Source organism: Syngnathus acus, chromosome 5 (genome assembly GCF_901709675.1).
Source record: "Syngnathus acus chromosome 5, fSynAcu1.2, whole genome shotgun sequence".
Classification (NCBI taxonomy): Eukaryota; Metazoa; Chordata; class Actinopteri; order Syngnathiformes; family Syngnathidae; genus Syngnathus; species Syngnathus acus.
In genome coordinates this window covers 11,959,622-11,987,518 of record NC_051091.1, presented here as the reverse complement: position 1 = coordinate 11,987,518, position 27,897 = coordinate 11,959,622, and the positions used below count along the sequence as shown (strand labels likewise).

Genomic DNA, 27,897 nt, shown 5'->3' with positions numbered 1-27,897 from the left:
TCGGCTCGGCTCAAGAGTTTTTATTCGCCATGTTTGAGCGTGCCAAACAAGGAATTTGATTTCGGTACATCACAGCCTCTGTACAACATTTAGGTGACTAACAACACTCAGGTCATGTGAAAAATGACAAATTCCTCACACATCCCCTGATTATAAACTCCCAGGAGGGCAAGGAAAAACTCAAAACTCCAACTAGGGGAAATGAGAAACCTTGAGAAGAGACCACAGATGGGAGGGTCCCTCATCCAGGATGACCAGGCTGCAATGGATGCAGAGAGGACACATAGTACAAACAGTGTAAACAATTCAAAAAAGTGCGGAGAGCAGGAAGTTTGAATGTTTATTGGCTTGCTCGAAAAGTAAAAAAAACATTTGTTAGTTAAGATGAATTCCGTACAGATACGTGTTTTTTGTCTAATTTGTCTGATTTACTGGACGCCACTTTTGTCAGAATAGGCTGCAGACAAGCGCGTGCGCCAAATGTGCGTTGCGTGTCACACCACCAGCGCACTTGAGTGTACCTTCGTTTGTCGTGCAGTTAACTGATGCAGAGATTTGAGTGCTACGACACTTCCATCTAGTGTTTATAACAATACACTGCACCACCATTTATTTTGGTTATGCCTTTAGTTTTAGTTTAGAAAACTCAATTTAGCTCACGTGTCAAACTCAAGGCCCGGGGGCCAGATACGGTCCGCCACATCATTTTATGTGCACCGCGAAGACAAATTGTGCATCAAATTCGTGTGTCATTACTAGAATTGCAAATTGTCTTCACTTTTAATAATATCTTTTTTTTAAATATTTGACCAGTTTTTACTCGTCTGATTTGAAAACGAGTTATTTGTCAGTTTGGTTTGTAGCTTCTACTGTATATAATATGAGGTGCTCATACATTTATTTGGGTTGACAGTCATAATGGTCCTCCGAAAGAAGCTATGACTACAATGCGACCCGCGAAAAAATGAGTTTGACACCCTTGGTTTAAATCTAGGGTTAGGGTTTAAAAGTAGGGCTTCATACTAGATCAGGGGTGGGCAAACTACGGCCCGCGGGCCACATCCGGCCCACGGGACCGTTTAATCCGGCCCGCCAACCCTGAATAAATTGTATTATTAAACATTTTTTCTGGTCATTTTGCATGCAATGATTGCGTTTCCCCAGTAGATGGGGAACCGCTCGCCTGCGCATTTACTACCGGAAGCCGTGTCAGAAAGCTCGGTGCACACTCACAAGTGCGTGTACGTACTCAGTAGTACGGACATGGCGCACTCGCGCTCTATTTGTATCAGTCCCGAATTTAGAGCGTGGGCTGTGACGACAGCATTCTTGTAATTCGCGCGCTGAGCTTTCAGATACAGTTTTACGCTAAAGCCACCCACAAACCTTCCCCTGGAATCCTTCTATTAAAATGAGTCGCCCAAGGAAAAGCAAGGTGGACACAGTGCCGAGTGTTTAAAAAAGAGTGGCCAATTTGGCTCGACGTACGCGACGTGACGTTCAGCCACATCAACATCAACCCGTCACAGATCGAGGTAAACGGACCAACACCTCGGATCTCTCCTAAGAATTGCCACAACAAATTTTACTCCAGACTATGACGCACTAGCAAAAAAGGGAGACCAACAACACTGTTCCCACTGAAAATGAAGGGGAGGCTCTCAAGTTTGTTGTAAAAAAATGCATTTTGAATATGATTTGTACACATAGCAGGGATTGAAACTAGCGACCATTCTCATTTTCAAACAATGCAGGATGCTCAAGGACATTGATGCACCACCTGTTTGCGACTAATCTTAACACGTAAAGTTCTTAAGGCTTACTTTAAGGAAGTGTTTCCCGTTTCCTCACCTCTGTTACCAGGTGTTTGTGAGTTAAAACTCTGCTCTGATGTTCAGATACCCCTCACCGTGTTGCTGTTTTGATTACTTTATTTGGATGTATGCTTTCACCGATTCTTCAAGATGATATATTTGGTCAGAATGTTTGCCGTTTGATGTGATCTCATAAGATAAACATCTTTCATTAATCTGACCTGCAGGCACTGAAGTGATGGAGACTGTTATTCATAATAACAGTGTCGTATTTTATGAGAATCACTGATAGCAGTTTTTTAGTGATTTTTTTTTTTTTTTAATGCTGTTAATAAATGCATTTGTTTTCAAAAAACTTGTTTGGAATATCCATGCTTTACTACCTACTAAAGGCCAAAATCTTTTATGCAATGACCTTTACAGGTCGCTTATATTACTTCACACAAACACTACGTCCATCTGCTCCTGGTTCGGCCCTCCGGTCCAAATTTAGAACCCAGTTCGGCCCACGAGTCAAAAGGTTTGCCCACCCCTGTACTAGATTCAGGGTTTCAAAGAAGGGTTTAAAGCTAGGGTTAGGGTTTCAAACATGGGTTTAAAGCTAGGGTTAAGGTTAGGGTTAACCCCAACACTAACCCTAACCCCAACACTAATCATAACCCTAACCCAACCCTAACTCAGTACTAACCCCAACCTTAACCTGGCATAGCAGCAACGCTGTCTGTCACTCACTTGTGAATCTTCGCGAACAAACCTGAAAATGGCGGTGTACCTAATAGAGTCCTGAATGACGTCTCAGATCAAACAGCCAATCAGAAAGTGGGGGTGAGGGCGGGTATGGCACTTTTCACTTTCATTTAAGCTTTGACCATGATTCTTCCCTAATGAAGTGGTCTGTGATTAGCCACACCTGAAAATGGCAGTGTAACTAATAGTGTCCGAATGACGTCACAGATCAAACACCCAATCAGAAAGTGGGGGTGAGGGCGGTGGGGCACTTTTCACTTTCAGTTAAGCTTTGACCATGATTTTTCCCTAAGGAAGTGGCCTGTTATTAGTTACACCTGAAAATGGCGGTGTACCTAATAGAGTGTCCGAATGACGTCACAGAGCAAACAGCCAATCAGAATGTGGGGGTGAGGGCGGGTGTGGCACTTTTCACTTTCATTTAAGCTTTGACCATGATTTTTCCCTAATGAAGTGGCCTGTTATTCACAACACCTGAAAATGGCGGTGTACCTAATAGAGTGTCCGAGTGAAGTCACAGATCAAACAGCCAATCAGAAAGTGGGGGTGAGGGTGGGTGTGGCACTTTTCACTTTCATTTAAGCTTTGACCATGATTTTTCCCTAATGAAGTGGCCTGTTATTAGGAACACCTGAAAATGGCGGTGTACCTAATGGAGTGTCCGAGTGATGTCACAGATCAAACAGCCAATCAGAAAGTGGGGGTGAGGGCGGGTGTGGCACTTTTCACTTTCACTTAAGCTAATTCCCTAATGAAGTGGCCTGTGATTAGGTACACCTGAAAATGGCGGTGTACCTAATGGCGTGTCCGAAGGACGTCACAGATCAAACAGCCAATCAAGAGGTGGGGGTGAGGGCGGGTGTGGCACTTTTCACTTTCACTTAAGCTTTTTCCCTAATGAAGTGGCCTGTGATTAGGTACACCTCATGGACACTTCAATAGGTACACTACACAAGATAAAAATAAATAAATGAATAAATAAATAAGAAAGTGTAGCGAACGATTCTTTTGAACAAATCTTTTGAGTGAACCGATTCTAAAGATTCATCGAGCAGCTAACAAGCGAATAGTAATGTATAAGAATAGATCAATGCCAAAATGGTTTTATGGGGGAGCACCAAGCAACTATGTTGCAAAATTTTGCAGGACAGAACTTTTGAGCTCGCACTAAGATTTGAACTCACATCACTGGGTTCAGAGTCCAGAGGACTAACCACTACACTATGGAGCCATGGCTTAACACATCATCCTAACAGCAACCCCTAACAGCCCAACCCCTAACCCTAAAACCCCAACATTAACCCTAACCCCAACCCTAACCCCAACCCTAACCCTAACCCTGACCCCTAACCCCAACACTAACCCTAAGCCCAACCCTAGCCTTACCCTAACCCAACCCTAGTCCTATCCCTAACCCCAGGCCCAACCCTAGCCCTAACCCCAAGCCAAACTGTGGGATAAATAGAGTTCTATCAATCAACCCTAACCCTAAACCCAATCCTAACCCTATATGGTTTAATGGGGCCGCACACGAGCAACTATGTTGCAAATTTTTCAAAAATAAAAATCACCGAAGGTCCCTCTGAGATTCGAACTCCAGGACTCGTGCTCAAAGTCCAGAGGACTAACGCTACTGGACGCTGGCTTGCATGGTATGGAAGATATATGGTATATAATATGATGTATCTATATATAACCCCTAACTAAGGGTTAGGGTTAGAGGTTAGGGTTTCGAAGTAGGGTTTCATACTAGAGTTTGGGTTTCAAAGTAGGGTTTCATACTAGAGTTAGGGTTTCAAAGTAGGGTTTAAAGCTAGGGTTATGGTTTCAAACATGGTTTAAAGCTAGGGTTATGGTTTCAAACCATACTGAAAATAAATCTTAATAATTTGATTGAGCACTAATGATTTTGTTACATATATCTTTGTGTAAACGTATTCATACTTTAAGATTTGGAACCCTAGTGTGAAACCCTACGCCTTGTTTGAAACCTTAGTTTAAACTCCTAACCTGTTTACAACCCTAGTTTGAAACCCTAACCCTAGTTTGAAGCCATTATTATTATTATTATTATTATTTTTATTTTTTTATTTTTATTACGGGTTGTGGTCCGAAGTGAGTCAGAAGACACAAATATTGACAGTTGCAGCATTTTAATGGTCATCAAACTTCTGTCAGAACAAACACAGGCAGTCTCAAACATCCCACTTGGACACACACGCGCGCACACCCACACACTCACACACACGCACAAACAGATAAAGAACAGCAACACAAAACATTCAAGCCAAGACCTTCACAGAAATGACAAGCAAGCAGATGTTCCTTCCCTTTTTTGCATTACAAATGACAAGAACTATTATGTAGTTTGATTTTGGTGACGTGTTCAAGGAGTTTTGTCAGAATGTTTTCTCCTTTTGAATTTCAACCATAACACAGGAATGAATGTCACACAAATGAATACAAATACATACAGTGAATGACGTTACTTGTCCTCTCGTCATTATTTTGTTAAAAATCATACTCAAAATGACTTTTTTTTTTTTTTTTTTACAAAACCCAACTAGATTTGTGCTAAACTCTGACAAAATAAAATAAGTTTCAGCGCACTTGGAAATTAGTTACACTTTATTGGCTATAAATAATGAGATGTTCCCACAGGAACAAAGCCTAAACAACAACAATATTTATGTGCTCATTAAACTGTGCCTTTTATTTTAGCCACATTTACTTTCAGGATTTTTAATGCATTTTAAGCTTGCTGTCACTTCAACTTGTATAAAATTGTCATCATTTCAAAACCAGTCAAAAATCACTCCAAATGTGTATATTTGTATCAAACAAAGGCCAAATTTAGATGTTTGTTGGAAAGCAAACCATTACAAATGATGTAATCATTGGGTTTTTGCGATAGCCAATGTGACGCAAATACACACTTTACATGAACAACATACAGTGAGAACAAGTAGTGCCTACACAAGTTCAATTGGATGGACCAGAAACATATTTTTTTTTAAAAACGTTTTTCACTTTCAGTAGATGCAACTATGACCCAATTATTTTGTCCATACAGCACATTGATTGGCTTGTTCCACAAATAGTTTTTAAAAAATGCAAACGGAGAGTTAAGAGGAAAAAACGGCATGAATTGACTAAAACACATTCATTTAGCTCAACGTTTCCACCTGAACAACAGTTTTTTTCACTGAGAGAAGTCGGGGGCCATCATGACATCATGACCTGGTTGCAGATATAGTTTTATAAAACAAAATTTCAAATATTACTTTTTATTTTTAAATTGATGCTTTAAAGTAAAGGCATTTTGATGACAACACAAACACACAGAAAAAAAAACATTCATGTAAGCACAGTCAACAATTTTGTGACAATTCTTTGACCTATTGAACTAAACTGTAGAAGCTGAACACCGCCACCTGCTGGACTGGTATGCTAGTTGCACCGCAGTGTCTCAAAGCTTCCACTGTGTGGTCACCCGTGTCCATCGCATATTTACAAAAGTCTTGGTAGCTAAAAGCGTCACAGGGCCGACACTTTGACGACATTGGCTGAGCTGGTGGTGGTCTGGATGCTGGGCCCCGGGGAGGGAGTCTGCGGCCTGCGGGTGGGGGGACCGCGGAGGTTGTTGATGTCGGGCGTGCTCAGGGCCGGCGGGGACGGGAGACTGACGATGGCTGTGGTCATCCGGCCGCCTTTGCAATTGAGCCTGCCGACGTCATCTGGCTTCAGGTTGAGTTTTGAACGACTACGAGGAGACAAAGCACATCATTTATGTTTAATACATAGCCTACTGTTGTTTTGACTTAGATTTAAGTTCTGAATTTTAATTCTGAATCTGTTCAAATCAGAGCTCAAATCGGCAACGAAAGAGTGTCATTCTGTGTTAGGGTGAGGCTCTTTCTTTTATTTCACCTGGTAGAATGCGATGGCCTATCAGCACACTGGATGTGGATGGCGCTGAGCTCCTGCAAGGGGCCCTGTTGGTTGGGTCCAGGTTGGAGAGCGGCATCAGGCAGGGTTATGTTCCTCTTGGCCCTGCGGCCGCAGCAGGTCGGGGTTGAGGCCTCACGGCTGCTCACCGACGCTCTGTGGGCGGGGAAGCTCTGCATGACAGCTTCTAAATAGTTCTGCTCATACAGTTGCTCATCTACGAACTCATGAGCCTGTAGGGGAACACGTGTCAGAATGTTTAAGACCTGAGGAGAAGGCAGGAGGAGACAGAATTTTGAGGTGTTGCACCAACAGTTGTTTTTTCCAGACAGTGCAGCAGATGGTGGTGTTGGCTCTCCAAAAGACACGATGACTTGGGCAGCTTCTGCTCACCTGCATTTGCACCCTGATGGAACAAAGTTAGCAGGTGTTAGAAAAATGAAACAATTAATGTGTTTTTTTTTTAAACATCTAGTTTGGGTGGCACAGTGGCTGAATGGTTGGCACATCCGCATTCACACGTGTGTATATATACATATAAATACTGTATTTACGAAGATAGTCTGGCATGTTTAGGGTTGACGTTAGGTAGCGTAGTTACTAGGGTTAGCGTTTCAAACTTGTTTGAAACTTACCTAAAGGCTTTCAGACGTCAGCAAAACAAACCAAAAACAAGATTAAAGATTACTTTCTCAAACGAGACTTTCAAAGGGTTTGAAAGACAATAACGCTTTGTCTCGAGCATTGCCAAGTAAGATGAAAAACAATGAAATTGTCTCCCAGCACGTGTGCTCAAAGGGTTTGGGTGGCGGGCGATGAAGCCGCAACGATCCTCATTCACATTCCACACGCTCGTGAAGCAAACTGGAAGAACGTGGGCTGAGCAACGTTGCAGCTTTTCTGTGATTGCGTTCCTCCTTTCAATGCTTCAAGCCTCAATGCTAGGCTCTAATAATCCAAAACCTACAAACTTTTGGTGCATTGCATTAATAGTGTGCCTGACTCCCGAAAATTGCCTTTATATATATTTTTTCAGAGGTTTGGGAAAATTCCACCCCAAAGCCAGTCTCACATTTTAGGAACACATAATTTGGTAGATATGTCTGTCATGAGATCGTCTAGCGAAGCCAACACCTGAAAAGACACAGAAAGTCTGCCATTTTGGTTTTGAAGTGTTAATTTGTCTGTTTCTAACAGTCCTTTGAAGACAAAATTGTTCTATGGAATTGGGGGGGGATCAGCCCGGAAGCCAGTTTCACAGAGCAACATGAAATATAGATTGTCAGTCTGTCACACAAAAAAGTCTCAAGAAACTTGGACTGAAAAGCTATTTTGGGTCAGTAGTCCTCGTCCTTTTTCATAAAAATTCTGAAGCCTATTTCACCTAATAACATTAAATAAGATGGGCAGGTCAATCGTATCAGCTATGACTGAAAAGAAAGGAAATCTGCAATTTTGATTTGAAGCAGACATGTTTTTTGTTTTTTTTAAACAAAAATGTCATTAAGATTTGGTCCTATAACCCAATCGGAAGCATAAATACGAACCGGACAGATGAGTGTGTTTTCCATTTACATTACTTTTTTTTCTGGAAGGGGGGGCTGTTATATAATAAAGACAAATTGAAGGCCATGTATCTCAATAAGTTCACGCAAGAAAACATTCAATCTTGAAATGTGATGAAACAAGGACATGAGCGCCAACTAATCTAACAAGGCCTCGGAAGTTGACAGAATATCCAAGAAGACACCTTAAATGATAATGAGCCTGACGTGAGCCGCTAATAAACTCCGTCAAAACAAATAAAAATCCTAATAGGGAGCCAGGAGGCGGCAGTTAATTTAACTGACGGAGAAAAGCGTCACATATCGCTTCAGCGCCACTGACTGACTTGACAGCCGCCGCCTTGCCGCTGTAATTTGACTCGCCGACAGCCACGCGGTAGATTTGCCGAGGGCCACTCGCAGATGGCATTTATATGGTAATACTCAAGCGCCGGCGTCGACTCCCGATTCGATTAGATCCAAATGGATTTGAGGAAATGGAAGGATATAAGCCATGTGCTAGTGTTAAGAGATGCAATGTAACGGCGGTGGAAGAAGAGCAAGAGAAGGCGGATGAATGAAATGAAGCAAAACAGAAGAATTAGATGAGGAGATTGATACATGGATGCAAAATTTGTTTGACACAAAAAAATTCAAGGTTAGAATCAAGAACCCTGTCTTTTTTTTCCCCAGTGCCATAAATATCATTAATCGATATTCCAGTAGTTGGCATATTTTTACTGGCTGTTTTGTTTTTTCGCGATTCTGACAGGCAGAAATCAGACAAAGTTTGCAAAGAAAGTGAAGAAGCAGCTCTGAGGATTAGCGCCACCCCCACGTTGGCTGCCGTGAACCTTCAACTGGCTTTAACCCCCACAACAGACATTTCAACTTTCAAGCTGAGCTCAAGATTGTTATTGATCTTGTCATGTCTTCGCATGAAAGTGAAAAATATATATTTTATGTCATATCTACGCTGAACCACATGGGGCCTTTTTCTCTTTGAAGGAATACAAGTCTTGTTTTATTATAGTCTCCCTCCCTTATCCCTTTGTTATGGAGTGAAGAGCCACACAGGAAAAATTTAAAGTGTTGTTCTTTGTTCAGGGATAACGTTGTATTAAAGGAAAGGTCAAATCCAAAAAACTTGACTCATATATTTTTCTCTCCACGAAATAAAATTAGATTTTTTTTTTCAAGATATAATAAGGCAGTGCACCGTTAGACTAATGGCATAATTGCAATTCATTGCTTCTGTCCTTGACTTTCAAGTCATCTCTTCTTGGAAGTGCTTTTTACAAAGATACCAAACACGTGTCATTTGTGATTGTTTTCCAAGAATCAAATTCAGCAAAACATCCAGTTGCCCCGATTCAATCATTACAGATTACCCTGACCGTGATGATTGATGTTCTACACAAATAGAAAGAAATAACAATTTATATTAACAACATTAACATATTAACATTAACAATTTATAATCAGCACAGACATTTGTATTTTTTGGCGGGGGCATTGTGCATTAAATTAAGAATGGCTATTATTATAGTCATTGCAGTTATATATTAGGCTAATATACAGCAGGATTATTTATTTATTTACATTAATTAATTAAGAAAATGTATTTTTTTGTTCTCAGATTCCACACACCATCTATTTTTGAGGTGTGGAACGAACTTACTTTTCAAGGAGGGAAAAAAATGGGAATCAAACAAATGGCTACTTTTTCCTGCCCTCAGAAGATACCAGTATTTTTGTAGTACTGGTACTGCAAGTATGTGTTCTCTTGGGGCCTCCTTTGTACTTTGTACATTGTTCTCCTCCTGCGCACTCCTTTCATGCACATGATATTTAATTATCACCGGGAGCAACTAAACAAGCCAGATAAAAGTTTGAGTCTGACTTTTGAGTTTTGCAGGCAAGGCTTAAATCAAATGTACGACGCAAGTGTGAAAAGTACTGCGTGTGATTTCGCTCTTATCACCTCTGCCCTGACAAAGTCGACATTTCCACTTCTCCTTATAGCCCTCGGAAGGACTTTTAAACTCTTCCTTGGTTAATTAAGGCAGTAATTGTCATTTTGAGGGCATTTAGATCAGTGTGTGTGTGTGTGTATGTGTGTGTGCGTGTGAACTTCTCCGTTATTCTACTTCACTGTTGGTTTGAAGAGTCAGAAGTCATCCCTCACCGTCAGCTCCAGAAGCTCGTTTAGGAGTCCGTTGCGTTTGCTCAGCAAGAAAGCGTTGGCGCTGCCGGACTTGGCTGAATGTATACGAGCCAGTCGAGCTTTCTGGACACAGAAAACAGGTGGACAAACTTGAATGTTACTTTAAGCTCTTTGTGACTGTCGTTGCAATTATTTTTAATGGTACTTATCCACTAACTGAATGTGCCAGCTAGTTAGCTAGCATCACTGGGCTACTTTCTTGTGTCCTGGCTGCAGCTCTAAAGATGGTGAAAAACACTACTGGAGATCAACACTTTAAATTCTTTATCTCTCGCGCTGTACTAGAATAAATGAGTCAGCCCCTGGAAAGACGGATTTGATAACTCAGCAGAGGAAGGCCGATGGAGAATGCCACAGATTGAGAATTGAATTTTGCTAAAATGAAGAGGATATTAGGGCAGCTGCGAAGGATATGAAGCTGCCTCAAGTGCTTGTAAAAGTGAGCGATCTCCTCGATCGGGTTCAGCTCCTCACGCGGCCCAATAAACCAGACCTGGCATAACTCATAAAGTCGGAGAAATAGTTGGGGAACTTGTGGAAATTGTATCTACCGAAACCTGCCAAGCGATTTAATTATCACGTTTTATGCTTTGCACGCGTAATGGAAAGTGTCCGTCTCGGTTGCGATAAGTTAATGAGAGTGAGTTTGACAGCCAGAATGCTGCCTCTTGCTCGTCTCGGCTGATCAAAGGTTGCGCTTGACACGAGGAGGAAGAATGAGAGGGAATAACTGACTCTGATGCAGTAGGAAGTCGATTGCGATTGGTCAGGCTTGCGAGCACCTGTCATTCTTTTGATGGTCGATTGGGCCCAGATGGAGGTTGAGTTAGGTTTACTCAGCTCTGACTTTGCCTGCGGTCAAGTTCGGTCAAAATCACTGTCATATTGTTTGCACAAAATCTCAGTATTGGCCAATGGAATATAATGGAGAACCAAACTGGAGGCTAAAAAGGAATTTGAAAATTTCTATGAATGATGTCGGAATGTTGTGAGAAAGTTGTCATATTACGAGAAAAGTTGCAACGTTATGACAATTAAGGAAGGAAACGTCCATGTGGTGAAAAAGGAAGTCATAATCTTGCCGCAATCAAGTTTTAACGTTTTGAAATATGAAATCATAAGAACCGTTTGAATGTAATAAGAATAAGAACCCAAGATAAAAACAAAGAATTTAATGAAAGCATTATTCTGAAAGCTATATTTCTTCGATGCCACAGATTTAATGGTGCGTGTTTTGCGTTGGCTGAATGAATTTTGCCGGCGTCTACTGTAGTCGTTTGCTAATGATGACGGTCTCTTTACCCTTCTGTCAGGGAACGACTTCTAATAAGGCTTATTATATTCTCGTGAAACTTTTCAAGTTCAGAAAGTCAGTAGAAAGTATTCTTATTCAGAAAAATCCAACTGACTGGATCTCCTTTCCACTCTGCAAATCAAGATGGACGCCGTAGCGTGTCGCTAACCTGCGATAGCCCGGTCCTAAAGTCTTCAGTAAATAACAATTGTATGCCAAACACAGATATAAAAATTTATCAAAAACGAGTGTAAATGGCTGTTTGTGTATGTCTGCTGTCTGATTGGTTAAGGACAAAAGCTTAAAAAATAGATGGATGAATTCATATGAAGTAGAATTTCATTTTTTAGTATGCCCTAGTTTTGCCCGGATTCCAACAACCAAACTTTTGTCCCAGTTTTCATTCCGCTACTGTTATTTTGTTGATTTTTATTCATATGTAAACTCAAGTTGTGTCTCCTTGTGTGTTCTTTTCTCATTTGATAGAGGAAGCAAGATTATTTAACAAAGCGTCCGGTGACTGTTGTGCTGAGACTAACGAGGGTCACGACCCATCAAATACGTCAACCTCCTCAATTTGCTTCCAGCAGCTCTTATCGTAATGCTTATTTTATGGAGTCCTGTGGAAAAGGTCACACGCACGACGTGAGAGCACTGAGTGGATAGCTAACATTTAACACTCGGCTATGAAGTGTGTGTGTCTGTGTGTGCGTATGTGTGTCTGTGTCTGCATGTGTGTGTGCATGTGTGTGTGTGTGTGTGTGTGAGACATGTACAAGAATGTCAAATAAAAGGGCAGTGGATTTGTGAGTTTTAAGGTGTTTGTAGCTCTAGGTGCTGGTTGATTGAGGTCAAACCTTTTGTCCTTGATCCTCTATTTCTACTCAGTCCATAAAAAATAATCATGTTCAATTAAGAGGAGTGAATTAAAAAAGCTGCAGAACAAGACAAGTTAAAATAAACAAGACCATTTTTGTAGAAGATACATGTAAGTCTTTACCTTCTGGGCACGGCGTTTGTCCGCCCTCTGGTTCTGGTGGTAAATGCGACTGAAGTTGGAAACAATGACGGGCACGGGCAGGGCGATGACAAGCACGCCGCTGAGCGAACAGATAGACCCGAAGATCTTTCCGGCGATGGTCTTTGGCACCATGTCTCCGTATCTGCAAAGAACAGAGATCACAGGTTGGGATATATTAGTCTTTTGTGGAGGTCAGCCTTCAACAGTGACCTGATAACAAGTATCTGGAAAACACTAATCCACACAAAATTGGATGATAAAATGCATCGCACTGTGCTTTGACACTTCGTATCCTTCAGCGAGACAATTACTCCTGTTAATGAACCGTGACTGCGATAATGGCTATTAACATCTCAAATATTCACATTGCAACATCGCACGCTCTGGTTTGATATTGACTTTGGAGGCATTTTGCTGTTTTTATCCACCCTGACACGATAAGACTCGTAAGCCCAAGAAGCAGGCAGGTGTCGTACTTTCTCCTCAGCCCCGAAGCTCTTGAGTCTTCATGCTGAAAAATGCACTGAGGACTGGATTATTGGATCGACTTCCTCCTGCGCCGTCTGCTGCTTCCTCTAAACTTCAACTACAAGGATCCTGCTTCTCCATACACACACAGTACATATCCAGTCCGTAATCACATAATTATTTTGTGGCATAAATAATACTGTAAGATAGGGCTGGGCAATTAATTATATGGTGTTGAGTTGTAATATCACAGCTGTCCACTTCATGGCAGACCTGTGAGGAAGTGCGTGGTACCATGTCGCCCCCTAGTGGCACTAATAAAAGGTTGCCCATCGCTTTTGTAGCTTATTCATGACTGATGCAACGACATGACAATATGGCAAAATGATTGTGAACTAACAAAACTAACTAAAACTAACCCTAACCTTATCTTGAAATGTATAAAGCGCGTGACAAAAAATAAGAAAAAGATGTAATCTCAATTGCGCTTTTTTGTTGTCTTTGTCAGAGACGCAGAAGGAACAGCACGCTCTGAACAGATGATGCAACGAAAATAAATTCAAATCTAATGAGAGAAGAAGAAGAGGCAGCGTGAAACCAAAGAAATCAATCCGTCCGACTTGCGTTCTACTCCCGGGAGACGGAAAAGAAAGCAGTGGCAAAGTCACACTTTGTTACAACGGCGATGAAGATCATCAACTATCGGCGTCGCAAGGGCGACCAAAGGACGATGAAATGTTTGTGTTATTGTTGCCTTGACAGGTGTAAAGAGCACACACTGTAATTTGTCACTTTTATTTATTCCAGCAAGATTGATGACTTGAACGCCAGAACGTGAAAATCCGCTGTAAACACATAAAGGAGCAGTGTTACTCGACCCGCAAGTCATCAATCTCTCATAGCCACTCGGCAGTTTACCTCTTAAACCTTCCATCAACAACATATTAATTTTACTCAACAATACCTTCCAAACCAGATGGCATATTACACTTGCGTGTAATTAACCCTGAGATGCACGAGTGACTGGACCCAAACTTTTATGTAAGTGGGTCACAAATGACTCATCCATTTGGCTAAAAATAATCATTTTTATTCAAATTGGTTTGGTGCCCAACCAATTAATCAGCTGGCTGATATTAACTGATTTAAAATGGTCATATTTCTGGTTTGGAGTCCAATCCCGTACCTTATTAAATAGCATCTGTTGTATACCTCGCATCCATGATGAGAAATATCGGCAATGAGGAAGAGAATAATTTGAATGACAAGCAAAACTTGAACGATATTTAGCTATAATTTGTAAATAAATTAAATTATAAATACATAAATATGTAACTAAACACACCCAAAATACATCATGGTAAAATAGCCATATTTGTCAATGATTAATGCCATTGGAATTAATGTGGTACGGGCCAGGAATGAATTAACGGCAATTCCATTCATCTTAATGGAGTCTTATGATTTGACATAAGTGAAAAGTGGCCATTTCACCGATTGCAAAGCAGCGACACACACACACCAGCGTCTTCACACTTCTGGAACATTGTGTTGTTGTTTTTTAATCAAATCACCTGCGAGCCATTACATTTGAAAGGTAACATAAAATGGGTGTGAAATGATGTTAGTGATTTGTGATCATAGTTTGGGGTATATTCAGAACTCAAGATGGTTGGATGGATGGGTGGGTGGATGGGAGAGTGGATGGATGAGTGGGTGGATGGATGGGTGGATGGGAGGGTCTTCCCATCCCACAAAATCTTGTCCATTACTCAAGATTTTCACAGTAATGCGGGTTTGCTGTAGTTGCCAAATAAGCTAACAGTTTCATTTTCTATTCTATGATCATCATCATGAATTGCTGACATTATTGGTCAAAATAAAAAATCCAAAGCAAAAGCCAAGCCAACTTTCTCAAAAGGATTTGTGTAAAAGTGAGAAGCCACGTAACAGTCGAGGGTGATAAATGGACTTGCTGTACTTGGCAGCTTGTGGACTGGATGAATATTAAGTAGCACAATGTGTGCACTTTTGGGAAAAGTTTGGCTCCAAATAAGAAGCGACTAAGACAAATGTCTTAATTCTGAGTCCAGACTGTTGTTCAATTGTTGCTCCCTCCATCAGTCACATGGCCTCATTGACTGCTTTAAATGAAGTGTGCGCAGTTTGGGCGGAGAAGGTGACGTGAAAGCCCTCAGCTTCGCATCTAAACGCGGCTGGTGATGGATGGCGTTCGCTTCTGCAGCAGCTTTAATATCCCCGGTGTAAAAACAGAGAGTTTTGTTTCTTTGCCTCCCCTTTAGTAACAGCCCATTCCCTCCTTTCGGTGGCAGCGAGAATATCAATACGGCAGGTGGTCCGCGGTGTTGCTTTGCCTCCGCCTACATTTGATTGATGGTCAAGCATGCCATTACTCATGTTCGCTTTTGTTGAGGTTTAGTTTGGTTTTAAAACCGATGAGAGTAATAAACAGGTCGTGCTGTATGCAATGTTCTTTTGCAGGTTGAGTAGGGAAATTACATTAAAAAAAATGTAATCACTTTATAAAAATGGCAGGCACCAAATTGCATTAAAATGCAAATTTTCCATAATGTCACAATGTTTTCATCAAATTTGGAATATTTGTATTCATACGTTTCATAAAGTGCATTATGATATTGTATTGTTCTTTATATCATATACACAGCTTGTCATGGAAGAAATGGAGCAGGGCGACCAAATGCAGCTTGGACCAGGGTTTATTGGAGAACTCAAAGACAGACTATAAGAAGCTCGACTAGGGACAAGACTAACTGAACAAAAGACAAGCTAAAGACAGGAACGACGACGAGAGACGAGAAAAATCCGACAGGGGTGTGACACGCAGACAGGATTTATACACGCGACAGGTAACGAGAGGCAGGTGACTATAATTAGTACATAGATTGAGAGACACTGGAAGGGAGGGGCCAGCACACAGACACTGACGCAGCTTTTATTTTCATAGATAGCGCATCTTGTTTTCACAAATTGAAAAGTGGAATAAAAATAAAAAAACATTTTGACCATAATGGAAATGCTGTTGACTTTGATTCAGTTATGCTCTGATATGATGGCTGGCAACGTTGAGCTATTCTGTCATTCACATATGAGGATGTGTCCAAATGTCACAGTTAAATTATGGCGAGATAGGATTTCCTGATGCTATGAAATAATACTAGCAATAAATTGCTCTACCTGTAATGGTCTTAAATTGCTGCCCTTTTGCTTGCTTTGTTTGGCTGCTCGCCTTTAAAGTGGACTGACATTTTCCACTTTGCTTTTCCTGGCCTTATCCAACATGAATGCCGACTCCAGTTTGAAACAAGCGATTATCAGATGTGTTTTTTTTTAACATTTGTTTTTGGGAGGGTGGTTAAATCCTTCAAAGGGAAGAAGAAACAATCCACGTTCCTGTTCAGTTACCTAATGGTTAATAAAGTGCAACGAGCTAATTAAAAAGATTTGTCGGAAGCCGTCTCATGGCAATAATTCATACGGCTGATATGACAAATCTTTTTTGTTTGGAGCTTCAAATGCGTTGCGCCAGAGTCCTTGAGGAGCATTTTAAGGAAAACAAAAGCAAACATGACGTTTATATCACCTTGTGATAATTTCATTATTCAATTGCTTGCCTAAATTCACCGAAAGATCTCCTTACTGCAAAATTAGTGCAGCTAAATCAACAAACCCGCTTAATATATAATATTGACAACTGCTTTTTCCCATAATTGGTAGTAGTCGTAATAAAATTTAGAATAAATATACTATTAAACTCAATTTGTCAGATTTTTTTTATATTTACAGTATGATTCAACTTGAATCTAAATATGTCTAAATGTGTCTAAATGTGATGTGTTGAACCAGAATGTTCATTAGATGAGACTATTAACCTCATTTGGCCCGTCGCTGTGGATTTCTATATTTTGGCCATTTTGTCAGTCGATGGACTTTGTCTACGTTTTGAAAACTTTTGCTGACAACTTGACAATTTGCTAACCACACGCCGTCCCCTGTAGAGGTGAAGGCGAATTCCTGTTAAAATACATGATAGATCAGTCTTTTGTGAAAAGCACAGAGAAGCACTCGGGCATTGAAGGTGAGAACGGCACCGAGGCTTTTTTTTTTTTTTTCTGAAGCGGATAGGTCTTTTATCCATTTTACCTTCTATATTATCATACCTCTTATTCACTGCACTCACTGGTTATCATTAAAAGAAAAAAAATGATATAATTCTTGGATTTCAAACCATGTCAATTTGAGGCTGACCGTTTCTTTCATTCATCAACCTCCAAGCCACCCAAAAGTGAGAATTCGCATGGCTGAATAGCGGACAGATTTATCGAGTTGAGCGGTTAACATTTCAATGTGTGTGAAACATGTCAAGATGATGAAATATTCTGTAAATTCAGAGCAATGTTTTGCAAGGTTGAAAAGAGCTTTTCAATCTGGAGTAGATGTGTTTAAATGCTTGATGACTTAGACTTGTTATTGGGAGCTAAAATGGTGTCAAAAAATGTTTTCACCTCAAACGTACAGCACCAAGATTGCACAAGATGGTGGCATATCACTACTTTTGTCTAGTGAATATCTTCTGGCAAAGCACTAGTTTTGTCTAAATGAAGCTTCTTCACTCACTTCCAAGAGGCCTCGAGTCAAATGTACATAAAATACAGACAAGTATTATTGAAGTTCAAGTCATATTTTTCTTTTCTAGCTGTCTGTTATTGCAAATCATAGAGAATGGAACTTTTACATTTTAGCTTGTAAAAAGACAGACAAATAAAGTAAGAGCAGGTATGATTGATGGCTTCATATAAAATGGCATGTAACCTTTATACAGTGGCGCACGGCTCTTGAGTGAAGACAACTGCATGGCTCATTAACCACAAACTTTGGAAACTTTCAGAAACTCCAAACAACTTCAAGCTCCCCAAAGACTGGTAAGTATCATATTTTTTGATAGTAAGGTGTTTGTGCCACTCCCTCCCTCATGGCAGGAGAATCACTGAAATATATGATCATATACAAGATGATAAGCCCTCAAGAGAAGATTTTTGCAGGGAAAACTAAAAGAAAATAAGAGTCAGGAGTTTTTATCCTCCTCAGATGCTTAGGAGCATGACAGCATATGAATGTGCTGAGTGCTTTATTACTTTATAGTGACGCCTGTGGACAATTTAACTCTCCAAGCAGCTGTTTTCAAAATATGTGATCCTGACCATAACTGGGGATGCTAAGGGACTGGCTCAACAAATCGGAGTGCTTGGAGCTAAAAAAGAAAATTCCAAATTCTTTCATGACTGGTATGGAATCTAATTGGGAGATGACAAGGGATGAACAACCTCTGTTAAACCTGCTGCACTGCAGAATTGATTGATTTCAATGTGAACTATTGAATTACAGCAGTGTCCGCCTGTAACACAAGGAGAATGAGGTTAAAGTAGAAATATGAGAAAATAAAACAGCTTCAAATTCATGTGGGTGGTACACCAGCATATACCACACAAGCCATGGTTCCATAGTTTAGTGCAGTGGTTCCCAAAGTGGGCGGTACCGCCCCCCTGGGGGCGGTGGAAAGATCTGGGGGGGCGGTGAGGAAGAAAGGGGCGGTAGGGGGGCGGCACTCGATTTGTACACAACACGCCGCTCTGGCCCAGCCAGTTTTTGGTTACAAAAAAAAATCTCTGACTGCTATCAAGTGCTGTGGAACAAGGTCAAGATGTACTTCATTGCCTTCCCAACATCATATTTAGTAGAACGGGGCTTCAGTGCAGTCACCTTGCTTCTTTCCAAGCAAAGAAACCGACTGAAAATTACTGACCGCGGGGATCTACGACTTCTTCTTAGTGAGTTCCAGCCTGATGTTGAGAAGCTTATGTCCCTGCACCAAGCACATCCATCCCATTAATATTACGTGTGAGACAATGAAGGTTACTGGTGGAATGTTTATTTACGATTCTATGTTGCTGAAACAGTTAAAACTGCTAAAAAATGAATTGGTTTACTAAATACTAAATTGGGTTTTATTTGTGAAATACACATTTGTGTTTAACCTTTCTCTTTTGAAATTGCAGCAAACCAAATATCAAGAAAGAGGTGTTTGTTTCCATATGTGCCTTGGGGGGGGGGGGGGCGCTAGGAATTCACTGGGGAGCCAAAGGGGGCGCCAGCCTGCAAAAGTTTGGGAACCACTGGTTTAGTGGTTAGTATTCTGAACCCAGTGATGTGAGTTCAAATCTTAGTGGGAACTCAAACTTTCTATCCTGGGGTTGGGTTAGGGTTGGAGTTGGGCTTGGGGCTAGGGTTAGGGTTGGGTCTAGGGTTGGGGTTACGGTTAGGGTTAGGGTTGGGTTAGGGTTAGGGTTGGGGTTAGGGTAAGGGGTTAGGGCTGGGGCTAGGGTTAGGGCTAGGGTTGGGGTTAGGGCTAGGGTTGGGGCTAGGGTTGGGTTTAGGGCTAGGGTTGGGGCTAGGGTTAGGGCTAGGGTTGGGATTAGGGCTAGAGTTGGGGCTAGGGTTGGGTTTAGGGCTAGGGTTGGGGCTAGGGTTAGGGCTAGGGTTGGGATTAGGGCTAGAGTTGGGGCTAGGGTTGGGTTTAGGGCTGGGGTTAGCGCTAGGTTTTTTTTCCTTCGCAGCTCATGACCCCTTGTGCCAGGTCAGTTCTATAACTATTTATTTTGATAGCTAATTAGCTGTAGCATCAGTTTCTGACTGCCTGAAATAATAAATGTCTAATATTTCACCAAATTAGCTTATTCGTAAAATGCACTTCAGAGTTGGAGTCCATGAAAGGAAAAGACAATTATTCCCGACTGTCACAGTCTTATATCATAATTCAATTGTAATGGGATTACTTTATAGAATCCCAATTCTGCCATATCCCAAAAAAAAAAGAAAAACAGAGACAAAAGCGTTATATGCTGATACATTCTTACAAAGGATGGAGACGATGAATGCCGGGCTGTCTGTCTTCACGCCACATTACATACTCGACGTGCATTTTGATGACACTGTCACAGAAATAAAGATAATATCTTTATGGAAGACAGTGCTGCAATGCCTTGCTGGGCTCACATTATACAACGTGGAACTATCAAAGGTATCAGGTAAAAATGTGTGCATGTTGATTGTTGTACTTTGATGTCATGAAAATAATCGTCTTAAGTCGAGCTTGTGCAGCAATAAGGGAAGACGCATGTAGATTGCTGTACTTTGTCATAAAAATAAGTGAATTTAGTCAAAGCGGTGTGTGATGTGCTGCAGGAAGAAATAAAAATGTTTTTCGGTATTATGTGATTGAACTATAGAAGGAATGGCATATAAAGACAAAGAAAAACGATATGGGATGCAGAATTTGTCCGGGATGCTTAATGTATGGACGGTCAGACTTTTATGTTGCTGGAAAACTGCATCTTTATTCATGCAAGTGCATCTTATGCTGCTGTGCCTCACTGAATTGAAAACGACAACAAATGCAATAGCCATAGTCAGGGAAATAGTTTTTTTATCCAATCATTCAAATTGATTCTTATTCCTCAACTGAATTGCATGCATTGAATCTCTTTGTCTGTACTAAAAATGAATGGCTGTCCCATTAACTCGCCCAGTGGGCTACCCCACACCAACGGTCTATCCCTGCTTACATCCCACCCTCCAATCAGCTGTCTTTGCCGGAGCACCCGGAGATGAGACCAGAAATGAACAAGGCTTTCTTTGGGATCTTTTAAAAAGCTTCCTAAGTAGGTTAGAGGAGAAAGTAGGCTGCCCAAGAGGCTCAGGTGGCCCGAGGAGCTCCTGTTGCATCGCTCCAGAGGAACTTTGCAGCTCAGCATGAGGGAAGAGAGCAGGCTGAAATTGGCCTCAAATGTTTCTTGGAAAATATGTTTGGGGTGATGGAGCCAGGGTCTGAGGTCAGAGTTTTGATCATAAAATGAAGTGGTATTTTCCTCAAGATGTCATGAACCATAAAAGTTTGATGACTGTTGTAAAACTGATTCACTGCCAGCACAGTTTAAACACATCTTCGACGTCTATAGGTGTCAATGGCAGCGAATGAGTTAATAAAAAAAAAATAGTTTGTCGCTCCTTCCTCCGCATGGACTCTCCGGGGTTACTGGATAATCTGGCTCCCGTCTGCTCCCATGAACCTTTTATCCTGCACCGTCCCAAACCCAGAATTAAATGTAAACTTGACTCCCATCCTGCGGAATTCCCCCCAAAATGTCAGGCTATATTTGAAACATCATAAATTGGGCTCATAACCCCTTGTGGTGAATCAAAGTGAATAGACACCTCATTCGCGGCTTGTAACCAAGCACTCCAATTTCTTCAAGATACCATTCATTTATTTTTACGAAATCAATCTGTGAAACTGATTGACTATTACGCCCTTCTCTAAAAACTGTACAAGCATCATATCATTTCATCCGCGTCAAGTTCAAATACGCTGCCTGTTTCCTGAGTCAGAGTAGGACAAACAACAAAAGGTAATGTTTTCACATTGCAAACACGGCGCCATAAAAAGAGATTCCTAATTATTGTTTGTGCTTACGTGCACTTGAATGCGCCATAAAAACTAGAGTGCCATACGAATGTAAAAGTCGTTACTACCCATGCACTCAAACATTAAACCTCCTCATGATTTAAAATTGTTCTTTCAATTTAATGATAGCGTAAGGAAAACCAAGGTGTTGCCAGCTCTGTTGTTCCACTTTTGTGTCTACGATCTCATTGACGACTCTTACTATCGTTTTAAAAAGGCAGCCAAACACCCCAGCAAAACAAAAAGAGGGGCTCTTTAATAAGATATCTTAATTAAAGTCTGGAGACAAACATGGAATTTAATTAAATGATAACAGTCATTTGTTGTTGTTTTTTTGGTTTGTTTTCTTTTTATGGGGCTAAAGCGCTAATGAGAGAACTACATATACACAAGAAAAGCAGGGCATCACATCTGAATGCTGCAAACAATGAGCTGCTTTATTAACAGACGCTACAGTAAGTAGTTCCACGGGAAGGTCTTTAGGATTGTTACCACTGTAAAAACACAACAGTAGTCTCACTTTAATCAAATGTAAAATATCCATAAATGAGGTTTGTTGTGCCGGGGGCAATAACACACTGGATCAAACTAAATACAAAAAGTACAGTACATAAAAAAAGAAAAGCAAAAAAAAAAGCAAAAAAAGTAGCCCACAAGAATCTATGAAGTCTGTTCACAAGAGAAATAATCCCCTCTTCCCTGATCTTCTTAATTAAGGCATACTAGTTTACAAGATCTTTGTTTTCCTTGTGTCGCTTCAGTAAATTTAGCCCTGCAGCCTGAAGAGGAGGAAGCAAAACGTTCTTTCTTTTTTTTTTTTAAAGATTCTGTTAATGTGGTTAACATTTGATATGACCGCTTTATCTGCAGGATCAAAAATAACAAAAAGAATGAGATTCACAACAAAGAATTCGGTCACGCATTATTCATCTATGTTTGCGCTGGCTGCTCAATATTGACTGCGGGGTTGTTTTGAATATTTTGACCTTTATTCGAGTTTCCTTTGAGTATCAACAAATACTTATTGTCTAAATATGCATATCTATACAGATTCAAATCTGGATCAAATTGCCTTTGGCTCCAAGGTTTTGTTTGCTGGTGAGAAATGGAATTAAATGAGCATGATTCAGAATATAGTTTGTGAATTTGGATATTATGACTTGGATGCCTGAAAAAGTCTCAGGGAGCCTTGACGGAAATTGAACCGATAGTTGGCAATTTTGGTTTCATGCTTTCCTTATGATTTTATCATTCACTCGTTTTATTTTGACCTTTCCTCAATTTATTTTAGTCTTATCCTTCCTTACAAGTTTCGCCTCATTTGGTTCAGCTTTATTTTCTCTATATGAGCTGTATTTTGAGGTTTTGTTTTTTTTGGCCCCAATCGGATCGGATAAATCAAGTCGATATTTCTTTTTTTAAGAAGTGACAATGCACATTAATCACATCATATGACGTAAATGCGCTCAAGTTAGCTACTTTAAACCAATCCAGCAGTCCCTTGGGCCGAAGTACAAGCCAACCAGACATGGCAAGCATTAAAATCAAACAATATAAACATAAAAAAGTCATGTACAGAGAATATTTCAAGATTTCCCGGTCTTGCTACAGTATATCTAACAAAACTCCAATTATTAATACAATTCAAGTGAACACTTGACACGTGTCACGCTTGTAAGCTTGTTTACACAGCATGCGCTTTACATGTTGTTGCTATATTAGTAGAAGGTAGCCAGAGACAGCTCTTGTCCTCCTCAACCCATTAGTGGAGAAACACATCATTGCTGTAAACATATTTGCCCATGCATGTTTCCAGCACAGATCATTATTTCTGATGGATGGATAAAAAAAAAGGACTCAGCCAGGCATAAAAAACATGTCTGGAATAGGTAAGGATGGAAGACAGTTCGTAATGAGAAAAGTGCAGATGAAAAAATTCTGCCGACCCTTCGCTACGGGATGAGGTCGGCCAGCAGAACCTTTCGAACAGGTTGAATATGAAGCGTTTAAGTCACATTTGGGTCATCCGGAGAGAAGTTCCATCTGTTTGAGTCTGTCTCTCCACACACTCGACCTTTACTCTGACAACAATCCTCCCGCTGTTTCCCTCAGCAAACATCTGCTCAGCCGCGATAGGTTTTGAAATATTAGGCGGCCAAGCCTCCCTGAGCGACCCGCCACTTGCAGAATAAATTACATAGGATTTTTTTCCCTCAGGAGCGATTGTGAAAGGAATCAACACCACAGGAAAACACTTTATTTCCCGGTGTTATTTACACACCCGTTGATTACCTGGCTTTTATTTGTTCTCTCTACATCGTGCCGACTGGGAACTCTCAAGACAACTTAGAATGAATGAGCACGCGTTTGGAGTTACTGAGCACCCTGTGATTTTAACCATTAACTCTTATCTTGGTTCAAAAATATTCACATCACGCCCCCGTGTTAAAAGCATGACATCTTTCAACTGTTGACAGTATCAATTCTGAACTTGGATTGCAGGTTCATTCATCTTGAAATACCTTATCCGGTGAATCCACTGAAAAGGATTACTGGATTTTTTTTCACTAGTTCAACAAAGAAACTACTTTTTAGAGACATATCAGATAATCGGGGCTTTGCTGACTGAAGGGAATGCTAAAAAAATTTAAAATGTCAATCTGTTACCAGTGATGAGCATTCTGTCGGTTCGTTCCAATTTCGCGGATGGAGGACGTGAAGTTATTTTGCATAAGGCGGACTGAGTCAAGACAGAAGTGGGTTTTCGTCCATCGCTGTAATCGTCCCCATCAGGGTCAAGTACGGACTGACAGAACAAAACAATAAAAAATGAATGAGTAAATTGGTAGTGACCTGTGAATTTATCCACAGGATTATTGTACTAATCTTTATTTATAGAATTTTTAATATGAACGACTGTATCAGATGAGTTCTGTGTGTTGGTTCATCCTCTTAATCCTGCCCTCTAAAAACAAAACAAATGTAAAACCATTTCCCGTGAAGTTGCACTCAGCTAAGCCGCGACAGCAGCGAGAGGATCATCGCCAACTGCACACCGCTTCAAATCTCACGCTTTCTTCTCACTGCCTTCTCCTTACTCTGAAAAACATCTCCTAAAATGAAAAAGATGAGTCTAAGTACTTTTCAACTGATGCCTGGTTTTAGCATCTGCACAACAACTGACAAATGCACCTGTAATCGGTGCAAAACAGAACGGGCCAAAAGTATTCAATAAAAGTCATTAGACGCGGTTCTGCACTTAAATAACTTGGTCAATCTTTGTCATTCACCTACGGAACGGCCGTCCTGCAATTTACACATCACTTTTCTTTGCTGTCATTGGGCACCATCAGCGTTGGACTGAAAAGGGACGTGCGGTCACCACAATCAGGACAGAGACCACAAATTACTTTCCTTAGCTTTGGCGTACCTGGTTCGCCTCTGGTTTGTTGTTCCAAGAAGTCTCTAGTGGCTAGAGAGGACACAACTTGAATAAGTTATTTTCTTGCACAACACAAGCTGCAAAAATCAATGTCAGAACACAACGTATGGAGGAGGGAGAAGTCACTGTGGATTCTTCTTGCGTTGACTTTTTTTGCTTGCTTACCTCTGCTTCACACTTTCTTATAGTACAAAGGAAGAATTTCTACACCTTGTGCTGGCTTGAGGAAAGTCTAACTTTAACCAAGTCAAACTTATAAGGCCACTTTGATCATATTTAAGGGCTCAATATTTTATACTTTACATTTTGCTTTTTTTGACCATTTTTATATAGTGTATAAATTCATGCATCAAAATCATGTTTAGCAATACTAATATATTTGTACCTGTAAACATTTTACTTCTGGATTAAGTCTTCAAAATTACTTCTCCCACATAATTGATGGGTGAAAACTTTCATTAGCTGGCTAAATTCATTAGCGTGACTTAGTTGTTGCATTCACGATTCACTTACATGACATTGTGCTAACGTTATTCATATTTATTAGTTTTGCCAATTTTTGAACTGTATTAAACCCAACACATTAATTTGAACTCTTTAAATCCATCAATTTCAATTTTGCAAAGATCATCTGTCATCTGACACCATTGTGGGCTCCCGGTCTCAATCTACTTATTCCGTCCTTTTTTTTCTTTTCTCTTTTTATTGTGTATCCACTCAGGCGTCAAGGCTGAACATATTTTCAGAAAAACATGAAATTGTCTTTGAGGTCTTAGGTCAACTTAGTACTCATTTGTACACGATGAGTCTACATGGGTCTTTGCAGAAATGGTGGCATTGTGTGCTTCATGTCAAGGACGATTGTGCATTGAAATTTGGCCACACTGCACTCTTGGTGTTCATGGACGTCAATGGGGGGGAGCGCTGAAAACTGAATTCTACTAAGTCACCCTCAGTGTGGAGCCATGAAAGCGTGTGAACGACTAAAGCAATGTGAACAGATGGCGTTGAGGCAATGCCACCGCCATTCCCAATTTTATGTTTCATAATCACTGTTTTGGAAAGGGTTGGTGCTGTCTATGTTGTGCAGCTGTTAACATTTTGGACAACTATGGTGTCACAGGCAACACAATTATTTTTAGTTAAAGGCTAGGCAAGCGAGAGTTTCTGCATTTTTACAGATGTTCAGCGGGACTCAATTGCATTTTATAGGAATCAACTCGCTAAAAGAGACCAAGTAGCTACTCTTAAAAGTCACTTGCTAATGTTAGCCTTAAATCTTCTTGTTAGTTGTGAACAAAATCACCAAACAGTGAACAAACACAGATGAAACAATTTCTGTGTAATTGCGAAAAAGAATTAATCCAATTCAAATTGACATTGTAATGTAATGGAATGCAATTTTCAAATCACAAAGGCTGGAATTCTATTATTACTCAAACACATCATCACATTAGCATTGATTACACAAAAAAAACCATTTCAAATCATTCACCCCCTAGCACCGCGTCATAACGACGCGTAGAAGGCATTTTTTATTGAATATTCTGAGCTTCTGTTTTCATCCCGGTGGAGATTCTCCCAACCCTTATAAAGTCGAATTAATTTGCCCTTTGTTTTACGCATTGTCGATCAAGGTTGTTACGATAATGCCCTTCCGCAATCGCTCTATTTTTTCCCTCGTTATTTGTTTTTTATAACGTGTGATAACCGACATTGCTCCAGAAGCACTTAACCCGCTGCATGTATCTTCATAATGACATATCTTTAATTTCTTTTCGAGTGCTGAGTTGAGATAAGGCAAGCACAGGGCCATTGATTTTCCGCAAAGACATAAACATTCCCTGAGGTCTATTTCCAGCTTGTACAATTAGTTTGTGATCTTCCCACCACAAATGTTGCATATTCTTTGTTTTAAATACCCTCGGGAAATTATATAAATATGGTGCGCTTATATGTATAATTTTAATATATTAATATTAATTAATAAAATTAATATTTTAATTCTATGAGCAAATGAATTACTAATTTTAAAGATTTTCTTTCATGTCCTTACGTATTGCAGATGGCCAATATAGCTCAAGTCTAAGAGTTCTTATTCCATTTAGGCCAAATTTTTAGTATTACTGGACTCTGTCAAAGGAACTGATTGATTTCAAGGAGTCGCTCAACCAAGATCTGACGGAGTCGAAAGGTCCAGTAAAATCGATATTTGTTCCTTTTCAGCAAAAACTCCGCGACTGGCGGTCAATGTCAAAGTAAAAACACGATTGACTTGATTGAATATTTGACCCAAGATGGCCGAGGTTGAATGCAGGATCGTTCTGTGCGCATCAGCAATCTGCTGATCATTTTTTTGTCAAGCTTTAAGGAATTCATTTACATGAAAAAGAACAACCATAGTGATTTTTAATGATGGTGGCCATTTTGAAAGTGTGCTCTCAAGTTACTTTCATACAATGGTTATCATATCTTATACAATATAAAATATAGTGATATATTTTACTAGTACTACAGAAGGACCTCTTTGGATAAATCCCACTCTAGCTAATGAAGGCTTAAATGTCAAACTTAATTGTTTCTGGAGCAAGGCTGCTTTGTCCACCTGTTTGCACAAGAGACTCCTGAAGTGATGAGGCTTAATTGGAGAGTAAAACGGGGACTGATTATAAAAGCGGGCTGACAAAAAAAAGAAAGATGTGGTGAAGAGCTCGATGGGCTTGCTGATTTCATCAGAATGCAGAAACAGCTCCTGCATTGGAGTGGTCCTCTAAACAAGGTTGAGCCATTAGCGGTGTCCACTCCATCTTTTGCAAAACAACTGCCCGTGTT

The 27,897-nt window shown here is 40.4% G+C and overlaps 1 protein-coding gene across 1 annotated transcript in view; it reads right to left on the bottom strand.

The window, feature by feature from the left end:
• Positions 1-4,697: 4,697 nt before the first annotated feature.
• LOC119123110 (potassium voltage-gated channel subfamily D member 3-like) overlaps positions 4,698-27,897 on the bottom strand; it is a 35,724-nt gene continuing 12,524 nt past the window's right edge. The window contains exons 3-7 of the mRNA XM_037251946.1: positions 12,575-12,737; positions 10,242-10,343; positions 6,823-6,915; positions 6,492-6,742; positions 4,698-6,324 (exon numbers count right to left, since the gene is read on the bottom strand). Of these exons, the coding sequence (XP_037107841.1) occupies positions 6,099-6,324; positions 6,492-6,742; positions 6,823-6,915; positions 10,242-10,343; positions 12,575-12,737 (835 nt within the window). The 3' untranslated portion in view covers positions 4,698-6,098. The remainder of the gene's footprint in view (positions 6,325-6,491; positions 6,743-6,822; positions 6,916-10,241; positions 10,344-12,574; positions 12,738-27,897) is intronic.